Source organism: Schistocerca gregaria, chromosome 8, assembly GCF_023897955.1.
Source record: "Schistocerca gregaria isolate iqSchGreg1 chromosome 8, iqSchGreg1.2, whole genome shotgun sequence".
NCBI classification, from domain to species: domain Eukaryota; kingdom Metazoa; phylum Arthropoda; class Insecta; order Orthoptera; family Acrididae; genus Schistocerca; species Schistocerca gregaria.
The window spans coordinates 279,093,329-279,113,756 of record NC_064927.1 but is presented as its reverse complement, the minus strand read 5'-3'; the positions used below and the strand labels follow the sequence as shown (position 1 = coordinate 279,113,756).

General features: G+C 43.0%; 1 protein-coding gene across 1 annotated transcript in view; it reads left to right on the top strand.

The window, feature by feature from the left end:
- LOC126284768 (uncharacterized) overlaps nt 1–20,428 on the top strand; it is an 87,046-nt gene that overhangs the window by 52,237 nt on the left and 14,381 nt on the right. The window contains exon 2 of the mRNA XM_049983929.1: nt 17,336–17,575. Within this exon, the coding sequence (XP_049839886.1) occupies nt 17,336–17,575 (240 nt within the window). The remainder of the gene's footprint in view (nt 1–17,335; nt 17,576–20,428) is intronic.

The following is a 20,428-nucleotide window of genomic DNA, read 5'->3' as shown; positions in this document are numbered from 1 at the left end:
TCTCAGGTCATCAGTCCCCTAGAACTTACAACCACTTAAACCTAACTAACCTAAGGACATCACACACATCCATGTCCGAGGCAGGATTCGAACCTGCGACCGCAGCGGTCGCGCGGTTCCAGACTGAAGCGCCTAGAACCGCCCGGCCACCAGCGGCCGGCACACATATGGAGACCAGGTTCTGTACGTCCGCGCAGTACCGACGCACGTCAAGACCGACGCATTGGGTGGCCGACCGAACGTCATCCAGGAAAGAGCTCCGGGTGTCTGTTGCACCTGCTCTGTCACCAGAGACCATCAAGAACCGTCTGCTTGCACCAGTAGTAAGATCACGTGTGTCTCCGTTCAGGCCCCTAGTGACACCAAGACAACGCCAGCGTGGCAACTCTGGTGTCTTGAAAGAATTGACTGAAGATTGGGATGGCGCTCTGTTGTCTTCAGTGATGACAGTAGGTTGTGTATGTATCCGAGTGATGGACGTACACATGTACAACGGTGACCTGATGAGATGTCTATTTCAGAGTACATTCGCGCACGACACACAAGTCCCATCCCAGGGTTGATGGTGCAGCGGTCATCAGTAAGAGCTCACGGCTGCAGTAGGTGTTTCTGCAGGCTAAAATCACCAGTGTCCGCTACGTTGAACAGGCTGTTATCCCTTAGCTATTGGCGTTCCTTCGACAGGAAGATGATGTGCTTTTCCAGCACGACAATGCACATCCACATAGAGTTGCTGCATGCGATGTGCTTTTCGTGGTGTAAAGCAACTGCCCTGGCGAGAAAAGTCACCAGATCTGTCGCCAACTGAACACGTGTGGTACACGACGAAGCGGGAACTTTCTTGCTCTCGAGGACCTGCGAGAACCATTGCCGAATTGCAACAAAAGCGTGGGATAATCAATCGCAGGATGCCCTTCGCTTCCTTTAGGGACGTTTGCATGTGAGGAAACATGCCTGCGTTGTCACAGATGTGTTTATTGACGCGACTGTTGGGGCATTCTTTACTGTGACACGAGTGTTCCATTTGGCCTGTCTTTGTTGTCATATACTCCTACAATGTTGAACTGCCTATCACGTCACTTGCCAATAAATCGACCTTGTCCTTGAGGGTGTTGCAATTATTTTTTTTCCGGCAGTATGCTAGTCACAGAGAGATCATGCAGATAAAATCAGAAATATGCGAGCTCGGATTGAGGCTCACCAACAGTTTTTCTTTGGGTACACCATTCGCATGAGCCGGAATAGTAGAAAGCGGTGAGGGGAAGCGACAGTGATACATCCGCCACAAATTGATACTGAAGCGAACCTGTTGCCTTGCTTCCTTGATATCACGAGAATTTGCATCTGCCTGTACGTCGTTATCTCGGCAATTAATAGCCAACGGCTTTGCCTGGTGTATACAGCGGTTACCGTCAGAACATCTAAGTTAAGCGTTGTCGGTGGGTGACCGCTCGGATATGTAGCGTGCTGTTGGCAATTTTTCTTTAAAGAGGAGAAGGGTGGTGGCATTAAGTTCTTGATCACCAGATTTTGCATCAATGTCTTCGATAGGATTCCAAACTTCTCCGCAGAGTATGTAGTGAGGACACGTACCATTGCTCATCGTGATCTGTCTGTCGAACGGGGACGTTCAGCTCAGCGGACTTGTTGCTATTCGCGAGGGGTAGAAGTTCAAATGTTCAAATGTGTGTGAATTTCTAAGGGATTAAACTGCTTAGGTCATCGGTCCATCGACTTACACACTACTCAAACTAACTGATGCTAAGGACAACACACACACACACCCATGCTCGAGGGAGGACTCGAACCTCCGGCGGGAGGGACCGCGCAATCCGTGACATAGCGCCTCAAACCACGCGGCCACGCCGCATGGCGGGTGTATGAGTATGAGGAATATGTGCCGCCACCGAGTTTACCATCACTATACAAAGCAAAGACGACACCACACTACACACACACACACACACACACACTCGAACACACACACACACAAACACATAACAGTCATCTACACGTAACAAATAATCTTAACATACTAATCCTACACTTCGCAAAGCAGTGATGCCAGTGCCGTGAAGGATAGGAAAATCGCTTAATAAAAGCAAGTATTTTGGTCCAGACTGTACACCAAATGGGTTCCTTTCAGAGTATGCTTATGCAATAGCTCCATACTTAACAAACATATACAATCATTCGCCCGATGAAAGATCCGTATCCAAAGACTGAAAAGTTACACAGGTCACGCCAATATTCAAGAAAGGTTCAAATGGCTCTGAGTACTATGGGACTTAACTTCGGAGGTCATCAGTCCTCTAGAACTTAGAACTACTTAAACCTAACTAACCTAAGGACATCACACACATCCATACCCGAGGCGGGATTCGAACCTGCGATCGTAGCGGTCGTGCGGTTCCAGACTTTAGCGCCTAGAACCGCTTGGCCACTCCGGCCGGCAATATTCAAGAAAGGTAGTAGGAGTAATCAACTAAGTTAAGACCCATATCATTAACATCGATATGCAGCAGGATTTTGCAATGTATATTGTGTCGAACATTATGAATTATCTCGAAGAAAATGGTCTATAGACACGCAGTCAACACGGATTTAGAAAACATCGTTCTTGTGAAACACAACTAGCTCTTTACTCGCACGAATTGTTGAGTACTATCGACAAGGAATTTCAAATTGAGTCCGTATTTCTGGATTTCCGGAAGGATTTTGACACTGTACCACACAAGTGACTTGTAGTGAAATTGCGTGCCTATGGAATATCTTCTCAGTTATGTGATTGGATTCGTGATTTCCTGTCAGAAAGATCACAGTTCATCGTAGATGACGGAAAGTCATCGAGTAAAACAGAAGTAACTTCTGGCGTTCCCCAAGGTAGTGTTATAAGCTCTTTGCTGTTCCTCATCTACATAAACTATTTGGGAGATCATCTGAGCAGTCGTATTAGGTTGTTTGCAGATGACGCTGACGTTTATCGACTAGATAAAAGAAGCTCAAAACAAATTGCAAAACGATTTAGAAAAGATATATGTATTGTGAAAAAATTGGCAATTGACTCTAATAACGAAAATTATGAGGTCATCGACAGGAGTGCTAAAACGTATCCGTCAAACGTCGGTTACACGATAAATAAGACAAATCTAAATGCCGTAAATTCAACTAAATACCTATGAATTACAATTACGAACAATTTAAATTGTTAGGAGCACATAGAAAATTATGGGAAGCCTAACCCAAGTTTGTGTTTTAGGAAATGGAACACCTCTACTAAGGAGAGTGCCTACACTACGCTTGTCTGTCCTCTTTTAGAATATTGCTGCACTGTGTGTGATCCTTACCAGTTAGGATTGACGGAGTACATCGAAAAAGTTCGAAGAAGAGCAGCATGTCTTGTACTATCGCGAAATAGGGGAGAGAGTGTCACTGAAATGACACAGGATTTGGGATGGACATCATTAAAATAAAGATGTTTTTCGTTCCGGACGAAACTTCTCACGAAATTTCAATCGCCAGCTTTCTCCTCCGAATGCGAAAATATTTTGTTGAGCCGACCTACATAGGGAGAAACGATAACCATGATAAAATAAGGGAAATCAGAGCTAGTACGTAAAGATATAAGTGTTCATTCTTTCCGCACGCTATGCGAGATTGGAATAATAGAGAATTGTGAAGGTGGTTCGATGTACCCTCTACCGGCACTTAAATGTGATTTGCAGTTTGTCCTTGTAGATGCAACAGCAGACGAATGTTTTCCAACTAAGTAATTGAACCTGTCCCTCGTGGTCTCCCAGGCAATCATATCATTCGACTTTACTTTCTTTGCTGGTTTATTATTCCACTGTGGTGAGGTGGATGTTGTTGTTGTTGTGGTCTTCAGTCCTGAGACTGGTTTGATGCAGCTCTCCATGCTACTCTATCCTGTGCAAGCTTCTTCATCTCCCAGTACCTACTGCAACCTACATGCTTCTGAATCTACTTGGTGTATTCATCTCTTGATCTCCCTCTACGATTTTTACCTTCCACGCTGCCCTCCAATACGAAATTGGTGACCCCTTGATGCCTCAGAACATGTCCTACCAACCGATCCATTCTTCTAGTCAAGTTCTGCCACAAACGTCTCTTCTCCCCAATTCTATTCAACACCTCCTCATTAGTTATGTGATCATCTAATCTTCAGCATTCTTCTGTAGCACCACATTTCGAAAGCTTCTATTCTCTTCTTGTCTAAACTATTTATTGTCCATGTTTCACTTCCATACATGGCTACACTCCATAAAAATACTTTCAGAAACGACTTCCTGACACTTAGATCTATACTCGATGTTAACAAATTTCTCTTCTTCAGAAACGCTTTCCTTCCCATTGCTAGTCTACATTTTATATCCACTCTACTTCGACCATCATCAGTTATTTTGCTCCCCAAGTAGCAAAACTTCTTTACTACTTTAAGTGTCTCATTTCCTAATCTAATTCCCTCAACATCACCCGACTTAATTCGACTACATTCCATAATCCTCGTTTTGATTTTGTTGATGTTCATCTTATATCCTCCCCTCAAGACACTGTCCATTCCGTTCAACTGCTCTTTCAAGTCCTTTGCTGTCTCTGACAGAATTACAATGTCATCGGCGAACCTCAAAGTTTTAATTTCTTCTCCATGGATTTTAATAGCTACTCCGAATTTTTGTTTTGTTTCGTTTAGTGGTTGCTCAATATACAGATTGAATAACATTGGGGATAGGTTACAACCCGATCTCATTCCCTTCCCAACCACTGCTTCCCTTTCATGTCCCTCGACTCTTATAACTGCCATCTGGTTTCTGTACAAATTATAAATAGCCTTTCGCTCCCTGTATTTTACCCCTGCCACCTTCAGAATTTGAAAGAGATTATTCCAGTCAACATTGTCAAAAGCTTTCTCCAAGTCTACAAATGCTAGAAATGTAGGTTTGCCTTTCTTAATCTAGCTTCTGAGATAAGTCTTAGGGTCAGTATTGCCTCACGTGTTCCAATATTTCTACGGAATCCAAACTGATCTTCCCCGAGGTCGGCTTCTACCAGTTTTCCATTCGTCTGTAAAGAATTCGCGTTAGTATTTTGCAGCCGGGACTTATTAAACTGATAGTTCGATAATTTTCACATCTGTCAACACCTGCTTTCTTTGGGATTGGAATTATTATATTCTTCTTGAAGTCTGAGGGAATTTCGCCTGTCTCATACATCTTGCTCACCAGATGGTAGAGTTTTGTCAGGACTGGCTCTCCCAAGGCCGTCAGTAGTTTTAATGGAATTTTGTCTACTCCCGGGGCCTTGTTTAGACTCAGGTCTTTCAGTGCTCTATCAAATTCTTCACGCAGTATCATATCTCCCATTTCATCTTCATCTGCATACTCTTCCATTTCCATAATATTGTCCTCAAGAACATCGCCCGTGTATAGTCCCTCTATATACTCCTTCCACCTCTTTGCTTTCGCTTTTTTGCTTAGAACTGGGCTTCCATCTGAGCCCTTGATATTCATACAAGTGGTTCTCTTTTCTCCAAAGGTCTCTTTAACTTTCCTGTAGGCAGTATCTATCTTACCCCTAGTGAGGTAAGCCTCTATATCCTTAAATTTGTCCTCTAGCCGTGCCTGCTAGTTTATGTATGCTAGTGGATGTATACTAAGTAAAAACAGATGATACGGAGAAAGAAGGGCGGGCGTACGGGTCAAAACTAGAAATATAATGTCCTATGGCATCAAGCACTTAAACAGGTTAGTGGAGAGACCACGGTATTGGGCCTGGTCGTCCGATCCAAAGCTTATTAAACGTATGTGTTAGGCAGTGCCTTAGGAGGCGCAGAAAACAAGGTGGTGCCCCGTCATGCTGCAATCACCTTCGTACTTTCTTTGCAAGAGGGGCGTTGTCCAATACTGCGGATAATTTTTCGTACAGAAATTGTTGTTTAACATCACATGCTAATTTGTCCTGAAACTGTTTAGCCATTAGGTCTCCCACTAATAATTTCTGATGAAACGCTATAATGCCTTGCTTTCTCGATTGTTCGATGATCTGCATCTGTCCACGTGGGTTTACTGTGGTAATTTGCGAGGGGCGTTCAGTAAGTATCGCAACACATTTTTTTCTGAAAGCGCGTTGGTTTATTCAGGATTTCAATACGCCATATTATTCTCCACTCCGCTGGCTACAAAGCCTTGTTTTTTGACATAATCCACGCTTATTGCGACACCTTACTAGGAACGCCTATATGGCCGCCTGGTTCCGACTGGTCAACGTCGGAGCCATCCTCCCCATTATCCACGTACTGCTTCCCGCGTAGTGCTTGCTACAAAGGGCCATACAGATGGAAGACGGAAGGAGCGAGATCCGGGTTGCTGGGTGGATGAGAAAGAACAGCCCAATGAAATTTTGTGAGCTCCTCTCGGATGCGCAGACCTGTGTGAAGCCTTGCGTTGTGGAGAATTCCGCACAGATTCCTTGGTTCTTATGGTCTTGTGTTACGGGGCAAAGAACCCAGACGGTACTCATCTTTGAGTATCCCAATTAGTGTATGTATGTGCCAGCACAACCAACGGAGACCTCCAGTTCTCCAGCGTGGTGTTTGAGTTGATCCGTCGGTCACCTCAAATGAGAATGTCCGCAAGTGTCAACACTGCAGCGCGGCTTACACGTAGGGTATTGGGCAGGTTTGCGTGACCTTGTCGTGATGACAGACGCCTCGCCCAACGATTCAGCGTGATTGTCTTCAAAGCGGGGTTTCCGCAGACATTGTGAAATCTCCCATGAATATCTGCGACGTTCCAATTTTTGGCCAAAAGAAATTCACTGATAGATCATGCAAGATCCCCTCGCTTCTAAACTGATACTGTTATTACTCAGCTTAGCCGCGAGTCTGTAGAAGGTGGTATATGTGACGTACAGTATAACTGGTGAGCATTTCCACCCGGAATTTGTGAGTGTTAAGTCGGACCTTCCTTGATCCGCCTTGGTGAGTCGCGTCGGCGGATTTCCTCCTACCTGTGCGCGGTGCAGCTCTCGTAAATGTCGTCCCATGCAGATTCTTCATTGGCGCGTTGGATGTCTCTGTCGGTGGAAGCTAATTATCTGAAATTGCTGTCGAACAACTTTGGGGTATCTATTTGCTCGAAATTAACATTCAGAATGCCGTAATATCACTTTTATTCCTATTAGATCAATAATGAACCACTCATGTCACAAACTACTCGTAACCGTGAGCATGGCTACCGTCGAACAAGACAGGAAGAGCTCTTAAAGCCGAGTGTCGAATTTGGCGCGCAGTCCGTATCTCTTACTAGTTTCGTCGATTTCCGGTCAAGTTCGTACTTACTAAGATATGCATTTGTTAATGAACGCCGGCCGCTGTGGTCTCGCGGTTCTAGACGCGCAATCCGGAACCGTGTGAGTGCTACGGTCGCAGGTTCGAATCCTGCCTCGGGCATGGATGTGTGTGATGTCCTTAAGTTAGTTAGGTTTAAGTAGTTCTAAGTTCTAGGGGACTTATGACCGCAGCAGTTGAGTCCCATAGTGCTCAGAGCCATTTTTGTTAATGAACAGGTGTGAATTTTAACGAGGCAAACTTACGATAAATAGTTTTAAACATCCAGAGGCTCCTCCTAGTAGTCATGTTGTCATAAATGACTTTAATTATTAAATATAAATATACAAAATATATTTACCAGGCTGACGTTTGTTGCTACGGTCCAGCGCCGAACCCCACCCCACTACGAGCGACATATGGTCGCTTCGTCACCTAGCCAGCCAGCGTGGGAAATGCTCTCCGACTCATGGTCGGCTACGGACTACAGCACTTTCTAACTATCGTGAATACATCAATAAGAGACAATAATTTATTAAAACTGGTAAAAATGTCTTCCTCACATAAGAGGCACCTTACAATCACTGTAGACGGAATTTTGAAGCCCATGTATAGCGCCGCTACCTATCGAAATTTCATGAAAGTATAGGAGCTGAAGCGGAAACATTCCACGATGTCCACAACAAATTCTGCATTTTTTCCAAACGAAATTGGCTGGGAAAAATTGTTGCATTACTTATTGAACGCCCCCCATACTTTCTCACTCTCGAGTCATTTATGTCAGGTACTAATGTATATGAACCGTAAAATAACAGACTTTAGCTCCTAAGTTGAAAGATACGGCCATTTACGTCACATACTATTCGCAAACTCACCCATTAAAATCTTTAGGGTTCTTCCTCTTGACGTAGAATCATGCAATTTGGCAAGAAGAAAGGTTTCACATTACAAGCAAACGAAAAAATTACAAGATAATTTTTAATTATACCAGAAAAAATTCTTTTTCCATTTGTTATCGAACTTCAAATTTGAAACTAAAATGTTCTAGATGGTATGGGTATCCCTGGGACCGATTACTTGCCAGTGTCAGGCAAAAATCGTCAAGCTCCTCAATTACGGGAATGGATGAGGTGTCTTCACACATAATTAAGTTTGTACCGAGCCCTCAATGCGCGAGTACTAATCGCTCCTGACCAATTTTTTGAGACTCGCAAGCTCACTTACCAAATCCTATAGGATACTTCTCACTGGCTTAGAATCATGAAATTTGGCAGGTAGAAAGGTTTAACAGTAAAAGTAAAAGAAAAAATCCAAAAATCGTTAATTTGTTATTATATCACGTGAAAGAATATTTTTTGCCATTAAAAACTTAGATTGCATTCGCAATCCGAAAAAAATTTCAGGAACTAAATTAAGAAGTTTGATCTGGTTTTCAGTAATAGGTACAGTGATTCGCAAGGAAGGTTTGCGTGTATTTATAAATATTTTGTGCTAATTGGCTTAGCTGCTATGAGCTGAACTCCTCTGCCGTTGTGAAAACGATGCCTTTGTCATGCATCTACGGTGGTTTGCAGACTGTGTATGTAGATATAGAGTAGTTCGCCGTAAGGCCGTCCGACTACAGTACCACGCTGGCGCTAAACCACAGGTTATTTACGAATTGCTCAGACTACATACAAACTTGCCCTGATGGTTTATCTCTATGACACGTACAACATTTGTAATGTTTCAAAGCAGGAGTGCATTTCCATTGTTTACGATGAGATTCTGATAGTCCATAAAATATCTGCTGAAGCATTCCACAGAACAATTCGACATCTGCGTAACAATAAGAGCCCTATAGCCGGATGTACTATTTTCTTCTTTGGAGCCTTCCGTCAGATCATACTAGTAACTGCAACAGAGATGAGAGAAGGCGAAACTAACGCATCTGAAATTTCCAGTTAGCACAGCATGTTAATATAACTCTAAAATTAAGAAAATAAGCGAAAAATTACAATAGCGAAGGCGAAATTAAACAAAAAATTGAAACTTAACATCAAGACACTGTCTGAACTCAGCATCGATACCGTGCCAGTATCGATATTGAGAACAGGTAAAAATCGTTCAGATTCTTCATTCCCGGAGTGAATAAACCATCGGTAAGCATGCGACAACGAGCGTTAAGTAATATGTTCCAAAACGCCGCGAATAAAGATGGGGAACCGGGGCAGATACCTCGTATTTTAATGGCAACAGAAATGATCAATAGAATGATCGTCTTAATATCACTATCTCGCAGTACAGAATCAAAGTATGAATATTACACACTTCCTCCTGCTTAAGTAAATGGAGCAAATCGATTGATTCTTTTTGCATCTGATTTGGTCTACTGTGTTCCTTAAGGGGCTTGTGGAGGCACCATTAGTTGATGGGCGGTTCCTTAGAAAGCCCAAAATAAGGTTTTTCCAGGACGAGTATGCGCAGCGAACGGCTGAAACTTTTACGAGCTATTCCTCAGATTCCTACCTCGTATAAACTTGAAAATTTTCTTGATATCTTTATTGTTTTCCTAGATACAGAGGTTCAAAGTTACCCTACTTATACAATAAAAATATACGGGTAAAATCCGGTGTGACGAAATCTTAATAATAAATAATTCATCAAATTGCTCCAATTTTAACGATATTTCCCTAGGCTTTTGTCTAGAAGGCCATCTTCCCATCTGCTGTGGGAGGGAAAAGAAGGGAACAAGCGACACAAAAAAGTTAAATATGTTCCTTTTGTAAATATGCTCATGTTTAAAAGGCTGACTTCATTGTGGTGGGGTACCAGGATGATATGTCAGCATAGCATGGAATTCAACCTTTTACACAACGACACAAGCTCAGCACAATAGGCTGTGAGGTGGCAGGACTGGACCAAGTGACACATCAGGCAATCACCATCGACAGTTGCACTGGTCATTTATTTGGCACATTTAAACAAGACAAATAACAAATAAAACTATCAACACAGTTTTGAAATCACCATTTAAGTGAGAACAAGTTACTTCCAAATTTAAACATTCAGAAACCACGGCACTTATGGCCTATTACACACTTAGTGAAATGAGTTAAAATTATTTACTCAAAAACTATGATCAACCTGAAGAACAATTTACTAAAATTTAAAGAGGAAATGTAGTCTTTCGTTACTGCAGTGATTGGTATTATCAAAATAATTCAGAGTGCAGGCAACAACAGATCAGATTTAATTACTATATCCACATATTGTCATTGAAGGAATTCTTGTACTTTCACTAATAGAACCAGTTTCAAACTATTTAAACACACAATAACAACTGGCATCTCAGAAACCTGTAAAAATTTGTGAAACTACTCATTTAGAATGAGACACGTGTCTCTCAGACACACTGTCACTTCAGATAGAAACGTAACAATAACGTTACTGCAATTCGCAGCAAAATATACCCAGGGAAAATTTTATCCACGTATATCTATAGCAAAGGGCCAGCTTAACTCTTTCGTGTGATATAAATACAATAACCAGGCGGCACTTAGACAAGGGCCAGCCAAACTGTTTTCAATGGCGGGTAACATTGACAGTAGCAATCTACAAACTGAATGTATCAGCACCCCAGGCCCTAGTAAATGTTAATCATCACATCACATGCAGCTCTCACTAGAACCTTGCGCGTTAAGCAAATTGAAATAAACACATTCGATGACAGACTCAGTAGGAGTAGCAACGGCGGCCAAGAAAGTGGAGTCTACAGCACTGAACCTGGTAGTCGATTCCGGCCACAATTTACCGCACAAGCAAGGCCCTTACCTTCTTGCTTGTTCGACAAAGCCAGCCGCCACTGATCCCGGATGCCAGGAGACATGCAGGGAGATAAATACACCAACCGCTTCCCAGTAACGTGACTGCTTCCACACAGGCGACATTCACTGCAGCGCCGTCACCCGGCTAAACAGCCCCTTTTAGATGTGCTCTTCCTGCTGCCTCGCATGGCGCCTGTACTGTCCGCCAGACTTCCAAAATGCCAGGCGTCCCAAAGCAAAATCCTCCCTACTTCCTAGAGCTTACCCCTCACTCCGCGATCGGCCCGGTAGGTGGCGCTACCGCCCGCTCTGATTACACCACTGGGAAGATGATCCATACCGGCCTCGGGAATATCGCTAATCGAACCACAAGGCCACAGGTGCCCCATTTTACCTTCCTTAACACCTCTGAAAATTTCCTTAAAACATATTCCCGACTTTTTATGCTGAGGGAGGAGACGACACAGCCAGAGGGAAAGAGATGGAAATGTAAAACGAATAATTACTGGACGACAGCAGACACTGGTTTTCGTATAGAAAGAGCGAAGGAGACAGAGGCAGCATGAGAGAAAGAGAGAGTGGCAGTGGAACATTACTGAGAGCGACAGAACAATGCTAGGAAAAGATTGAACGTGCCATTGCCAGCGAGAAAGAAAAAAAGACGAGGAGAAAGAGGAAATGGGTGAGAGCCAGTGGTAATGAGAGACTGAATGTATGACAGTTACAATGAGAAAGAGAGAGACAGTGACAGTGATAAGAGATAGCAACAGCGGGAATGAACGAATAAGATAGAAACAATAAAAGAGAGCAAGAGGGGCAGAGTGGCAGTGAGAGGAAACAGTAGTAGTAATACAGAACGGAGGAGGCTATGACTGTGAGACAAGAGACAGGAACACACACGGGGAGATAATTGGTTGTACTGCATGAGTGAGAGAGAATGGTCAAGTGGGAGTCGATGGGTATAAGCGACTTATAGCGATGGATAAGTGGAAGTGAGCGAGTTACATCTGGAGGAGCTTGTGAGAGTGAGAGGTGAGTTGCATGTTGAAAAGAGCAGGAATATATTCTTACACCATAATTTTTGAAAAAGTACTGTTACTTAAAGATGTTGAGAAAGCCAGAATGGGGCAGCTGGCGTATCACTTTTCAAAATCTTTTAAAGAGGAACATATTCGCCTTTTTTGTGTTCCGATAGGAGCATTTTTCGCTGATCTACATACATAACTAAATTTGTACGGAACCCTCGGAGCGCGAGTCCTGTTCGCCCCTGTCCTGTTTTATTCTCCAGAAAGAGCGAGTCGTTGATGATGTCACTTGCCAGTCGATTGACAACTTGCGCCGGTCGCTGTGGCCGAGCTGTTGTAGGCGCTTCAGTCCGGAACCGCGCTGCTGCTACGGTGGCAGGTTCGAATCCTGCCTCGGGCACGGATGTGTGTGATGTCCTTAGGTTAGTGAGGTTTAAGTAGTTCTAAGTCTAGGGGACTGATGGCATCGGATGTTAAGTCCCATAGTGCTCAGAGCCATCTGAACTATTTTTAGAGTGCTTAGAGCCATTTTTTTTGACAGCTTGCACTAAACCACAGCAGAATTCCGTTTCTGCCATTTCCTGCACTGAATAACAGGAATTAATGTCATAGTTGTTAATGCTACTCAGAATCAGTAATTTCCTTCTCATGTCAGCACAAACTGATATCGATACTTGTGAAATAGCTGATTATAGCGACAATTGTAAGTGCGTTTCTGAAAACAGCGTCATGTCGAAAGGACTAAGTACAGAGGCAAATAAAACCAAAAAGTAAATGGACAACAGACGTTAACAGAGGTAGTAATCGTTCTCGACGCAGTAGAGTGGCTCGTATCTCAACAAGAATTTGAACCCGTACAAATGTTTCTACGTCATTTTTTCAACTTTTCAGTAGTACTACACGATGTAAAACTCAGCATACTTTTTTAAAAATAACCCATCGGTAAAAAAAACATCATATGATAGAGTTAATTAGACAAAACTTCTGTTCCTTTGTAGCGATGCTGTTACCCTGACCCTAATGGGAGAACCTCAACGTTTAAGTGTTCAGTATATAGGGGGAATATCGCGATCTCAAAACTTGTTTCGGGCCACGAGGCCTGCTTGAATAGCGTGTGAGTAGGGTTGCTACTCGTGAAAACCAAGAGATAATTGTTCGAAAGAAAAAAAAGGAAGATTTGGGTTATCGTCCCGTCTACACCGAGGTCGTTAGAGCTCGGATTGTTTCAGGGATGGAGAAGGAAATCGGCCGTGCCGTTTCAAAGGAACCATCCCGGTATTTGTCACGAACGAATTAAGGAAATGACGGAGACCCAAAATGAGGATGCCTGGACGCGGGTTTGAACTATGTGAGTACATAGTGCTAACCACTGCGCCAACTCGTTCGGTATAATTGTTCGACCCCAGGCAATTGTCACTTCAGATGGGAACTTTGTGATTGGAAAATATCTGACAAAGGATTGATTTCGAAAGTACCGTGACTGGCTATGAATGACAGGAAAATAGAATAGTTCTTCTACTATTAACGTGCTATCGCCATTGGCATATATTGAAATTGGACTAACCACAATGCAGCTACTAATTGGCGACAAGGCGTTGTGTGTCCACCACTTTCCAAAACTGTGAGAAAGTAACGTCTTCCCCCTCCATAAAGCGCAATAGGTTGTTATCTGTGGCCGGCCGGCCGAGGTCGTTAGAGCTCGGATTGTTTCAGGGATGGAGAAGGAAATCGGCCGTGCCGTTTCAAAGGAACCATCCCGGTATTTGTCACGAACGAATTAAGGAAATGACGGAGACCCAAAATGAGGATGCCTGGACGCGGGTTTGAACTATGTGAGTACATAGTGCTAACCACTGCGCCAACTCGTTCGGTATAATTGTTCGACCCCAGGCAATTGTCACTTCAGATGGGAACTTTGTGATTGGAAAATATCTGACAAAGGATTGATTTCGAAAGTACCGTGACTGGCTATGAATGACAGGAAAATAGAATAGTTCTTCTACTATTAACGTGCTATCGCCATTGGCATATATTGAAATTGGACTAACCACAATGCAGCTACTAATTGGCGACAAGGCGTTGTGTGTCCACCACTTTCCAAAACTGTGAGAAAGTAACGTCTTCCCCCTCCATAAAGCGCAATAGGTTGTTATCTGTGGCCGGCCGGGGTGGCCAAGCGGTTCTAGGCACTACAGTCGGGAACCGCGCGACCGCTACGGTCGCAGGTTCGAATCCTGCCTCGGGCATGGATGTGTGTGATGTCCTTAGGTTAGTTAGGTTTAAGTAGTTCTAAGTTCTAGGGGACTGATGACCTTAGAAGTTAAGTCCTATAGTGCTCAGAGCCATTTTTTTGTTATCTGTGGTGCATTTTACGTTTCGCAAATGGAGTTTCGCAGAAGACGAGCTTTGCGCGTGTGATTGTTGACGCAACGACATCCTCAGTTGCTACGTCTGCTGTGGGCAATCGCGATTGCATCACGGAAAAGTGGAAACAAGTTGCCGGATCACAGGAAGAACGCTTTCTGTCATGTTACATCAACGGCTGCCGTCTAGCACCAGGGCCTCCGCCATACTCACACACCGTGGAACGTGTACAGTCATTTGTCGCTGCGTAAGCAATAGAGAACGTTCGTTTGCTTCTCAAGGTTATACCTAAGTTACCAGTACTTCTGATTCGTTGTGTCCTCTGGATACCCTGTCTACAACACGACGTTTTTCCGCGCTCCTAGGACACTCATTTAAGTAGCTTGACGGCCTCTTAATGTTCTGGTCGCAGTTTGAGCACTTTGTTCATGATTAGGCTCGTCCTTGTCGATTTTTAGATGTTTCTTAATTGCGATAGTATGATGATCTGTTAAGTGGGATTCATTAAGCACCATTGACTGGAATGTCACTATTAGTTTATTATATCCTTTAGCGTACTCGATTATTAAATTGAGGCACTGAGAACCATGCAGGCCCACAAAACAGAAACAATGTTTTGAGAAAAACAGACGTTTGTGAAAATCAGATTTATAGACAAAACGACCAGTCTCATAGGTCGAAACTGTTTTTTAACCAAGTCTCAACATCCTATACTTAATACGAAAAATAATTTAACCACTTTGTTATGAAGTATTAATGAATAATTTAGATTATATTTATCGTTAATGTTAATTCATAAAATTTCCATATTAGTGACAATAGTCTCTTTTACCTGTTACAAAGTTCATAATTACTGTGACATTAGAATCAGAACATTCGACACGTGAAATATTCTCAAAAATTACTAATAAATAGATACTAAATGCACCACACATACTGTTATCATCATTACCATTAAGCACATTCTGTGGCTTGAGGTTCAGGTAAAATTTACGATACACCCCTGATTATGAAGTATTACTACAAAGTACAAAATTAAGTGGTTCAAATGGCTCTGAGCACTATGGGACTTAACATCTGAGGTCATCAGTCCCCTAGAACTTAGAACTACTTAAACCTAACTAACCTAAGGACATCAGACACGTCCATGCCCGAGGCAGGATTCGAACCTGCGACCGTAGCGGTCCCGCGGTTCCGGACTGAAGCGCCTAGAACCGGTCGGCCACAGTTGCCGGCAAATTATTTCGTCAACTCTAGACAACAATTGAGTAATGCACAGAAATAAAATTATGCTTTATGCTTTGTGCTTTGGGCCCTTATGGACATGAATATCCGAAAAAAGCGGCGAGACAACTTTTCGCGAAAGTCCATATACCAGTGTGTGGCTACAGATACCGATAAAGCTGGTTCACCATAAAATCAACAGACGTCGGGAGCTTGCATATGTTCTACAATCTCGAAATCGATGATGATTTGCTTTAGACTCCTATGGTTCTCAGCCCCTCAATTATGGTAACAAGAAGTTTAGGAACGTACTTCCTCAGCAAGTAAAACTTAAACGTTTGTAATAACAGCGGAGTCTTCACTATTGCTGTGTAATGGAACACGAGTCGACTAGTGAGAACACCAGGTGGTTATAACTAACCATGGATGCTTGTATGCGTTACATCTGCAAGATATCACTGCTTCGTGCACACATTAGATCGGTTCTGTTCAGAGAAGTTCCGTTATTGTGTCTATGCCATCTGCTCCTCAGTGCACGCACACCACGGTACCTTGCATCAGAAATTGACTTTCATCTCATCGTAAATAAATAAACAAATATTATTCTGGTCTGTTCATGATAAACGCAATAATAAGGGCATTATCAATTCGTCAATTTCCGTTTAGGTGGGATGCTTCAGAATGAAGGCTTTTATTTTATTTTATTACTTTAGTTAGTTTCTTCATGCCTGCATTCCTGACTGAAAAAACCATTTTAAATATCAACCTAGGATATCAAATACTTTATACAACATTACCTTTATTTAATTATGTATTACGTTATTGCCGCGAGGTCTAAGGCGTCTTGTTACGGTCCGCGCGGCTCTCCCCGTCAGAGGTTCGAGTCCTTCCTCGGGCATGGGTGCGTATGTCGCCCTCAGCGTAAGTCAGTTTAAGTTAGATTAAATAGTGTGTAAGCTTAGGGACCAATGACCTCAGCAGTTTGGTCCCATAAGACCTTAGCACAAATTTCCAAATTACGTTGTTGGCTAGTTTAGACCAGTAGGTCTGTAATAATAATAATAATAATAATAATAATAATAATAATAGTAATAATAATAACGGCTGTAATAAGAAAACGCCTGTAAAAATAATATCAACAAAGTAAAAAAGTAAACTATTCATTTAACATCATGTAAACTTCCCTTCTCAAGCACTGCAGATAATTATCCTATGATGTGAAGGATCATGCACAATCACATTTTTGTGATACTTGCAATTGAACTTCATTGTACTATGTTTTACATTTAAATTGTTTTAGTACAGTAAATATAAGCTACAGAAATATGAAATGCTGGTTGTTTTGCGTTACTTATTATGAATGTGTCAAAATAATAACTTTTGCTTAAGTGCACACTATTTCCCCGCTTCACCGTACTGTTGTGAAATCGGCTGTAGTCTTCTAAAACACAATGTAGCTTCCATTAAATACGTTTATGTGCTTTTAATGCCTCTTGTACTCAGTAACACGTTACCACCATATGTTACCACATACATTCTGGACTGAAATCATCGTATATTTGCTTTTTCAGGAGATCGATGTGGTGTCTAACGACACGGGTTTCCTGTCGGGTGCATATATGATCACGATCGAGAACTGTTCCGTGGTGAAACTTGGGGCGCACACACTGGAGAAGGCAGCTGGACTCCAGAAGCTCAGGGTGCTGAATGTGTCACACCTGGAGCTGGAGTCGATACTACCCAAATCGCTCAGGGAGCTCGTCCTGTCAGGCATCGGCGAGCTCGCCTCCATCCCAGTGGCCATATTCCAGGTAACTCCAATGACGTTGACCCTATTACTGCATGTGGCCGATCTCTGTCAGCTCCAGTTTGTTTTTCCGCTGGGGCGTGTCCGACTAAGGTTACGTATAAATTTCTTGGTCCGCCAGTGAAAGATAGAAAGTAAAAGAAATACACAACGTTATCAACTTGGCCCTCTTTCACGTGAAACTGTACAGTCGAACGTACGATATGTAATGTGGAATTGGCCACTACAGATGGTGAGAACCGGACTCGCCAGTAGAAGAGGAGGAGGGGAGTACAGTGCAGCCAGTGCATAATGCATCTATCAGGAGAACTCGATTGTCACACGAGTAAACTAATTCATCGCGAACATTTCAGCCCTTCTAAAGATTCTAAAGTAGACTGTTGGTGACGTGATTGTGGAGTGGAAACGCAAAGGGACGGTCACCGATAAATCAGGACCAGCCTGACCTCATGTACTGACGGACAACGACAGTTGAGCATTGCGGACGGCGGTTGACAAAATAGCATGAAATGAGTGGAAGAAATCACCAGTGAGTTTGAAAGCGCCACCAGCAGCAAAACTACCACAATACCTGTGCGTGTGGAGTTAAAAATAATCGGATACAGTGGTCGAGCAGCTCCTGATAAGCCATTCCTAAGAAACACGTGACATGGTGTAAAGCAGGACTGTTAATGTTTTTAAAAAATATCGAAATCCGATATATCGATGTTTAAAAGATTTCATTATAGGCTCTCATCCTATCGGATGTGGTACCGCCACAAAATTATCGACGTACCGACATATAAAAAGATTCGCTGCACATTGTAAATATACAGACGGTTTGAGAACTTTATATTTAAGTGTTGATTTATTATTAGATATTCTGCACATCAACAAGCTAGCAGTCTACCTAACCCTCTTAGAGCAACAATTGAAAGGAAAACTACACCTCATTTCCCGCATCCAACTACACTGTCCAGTCTTATTAATGTGACCACCTGTCAAAAGCCCTGAATAGCCCCTCTTGCAGGGAGACGCGCAGGAAGAGAATCAATGAGGGTCTGGAAGGTACCGACAGAGTTGTGGAGCCATGCTGTTCCAGTGCTGTGGTAAGCTCTGCTAGGATTTTCGGTTGAAGTTTCATGCTGCAAACAGTTGGATAGCGGTGGTCCCACAGATTATCGATTATGTTTAAATAGAGAAACAGTTCGGAGACGATGACTGCTTGTATCAGCATGACGATGCACCCTGTCATAAAGCAACAACTGTGGTTTATGGGCAACAGCACCTTTGAAATGACTGGCCTGGTCACAGTCGCGACCGCAATCCAGCGGAACAACTACTGGAATGAGCTAGAACGTCGACTTTGTTCCAGACACCAGTGTCTCTGGTTTCGACTCTTGAGGAAGAATGGGCTACCACTCCTCCACAGACATTCAGAAACCTCAGTGAAACAGTCCCCAGATGGCTGAAAGCTACCATAACGCTGAAGGATGGACACACAACGTATTAATGTCCTCTGATATGTGGATAGATCAACAAGAAGACTCCCATTTTCACCCCCGGAAACACTGCTCACAATCTTTCTCACTGAAGAAATGAACTTCCCAGTTTTTGTTTGAGCTCCATTATTTTATTGTTGTTTCGGTTTTGGTTTAAAGTGGTGGTCCCGTGACCTTTCCACAAGGAACTGAATTCGTTTTTAAATTGTTGCTGGGATACTCGTTTCCTCATTTGCCTATCGTTGGCACTCAACAAATGTTAAATAAAGATTTCTCATAGTTAATTATGTACGTAAAATGTTTCGTACCCTTTCTTCTAATGTGCATTTGGCGTCAGCTGTTTCGTACACATTTAATATTCTATGGTCCACTACCATATTATACACTTTTAAAAAAAATTATTTTATTGTGTCTTTTAAGCCCTACAGTCATATTCTGAATAAAGAGACGCCTAGTGACTCCGGAAAGCGTCAGATAACACTTTGTCTCTAACATAAATTTTTGCCCATGACGTAATCTATCACCCATGGATGTTTGATGCAAAGTCTTTGAAACATCATCTATATAGCATCTTTCCAAGTTTTGAACTCACATTATACTTGCTCAATATGAGCACTGTTTCTGACAGTGCAAACGTCAATATGAGGATAATATGCATGCCACTGTCCGCTTTGTAAATCTGTTCATTGAGTTACATACCTGCAAGCACGAACTAATTTGATGTGTCATTACAGACCGGATAATACACTCCTGGAAATTGAAATAAGAACACCGTGAATTCATTGTCCCAGGAAGGGGAAACTTTATTGACAAATTCCTGGGGTCAGATACATCACATGATCACACTGACAGAACCACAGGCACATACACACAGGCAACATGGCATGCACAATGTCGGCAATAGTGCAGTGTATATCCACCTTTCGCAGCAATGCAGGCTGCTATTCTCCCATGGAGCCGATCGTAGAGATGCTGGATGTAGTCCTGTGGAACGGCTTGCCATGCCATTTCCACCTGGCGCCTCAGTTGGACCAGCGTTCGTGCTGGACGTGCAGACCGCGTGAGACGACGCTTCATCCAGTGCCAAACATGCTCAATGGGGGACAGATCCGGAGATCTTGCTGGCCAGGGTAGTTGACTTACACCTTCTAGAGCACGTTGGGTGGCACGGGATACATGCGTACGTGCATTGTCCTGTTGGAACAGCAAGTTTCCTTGTCGGTCTAGGAATGGTAGAACGATGGGTTCGATGACGGTTTGGATGTACCGTGCACTATTCAGTGTCCCCTCGACGATCACCAGAGGTGTACGGCCAGTGTAGGAGATCGCTCCCCACACCATGATGCCGGGTGTTGGCCCTGTGTGCCTCGGTCGTA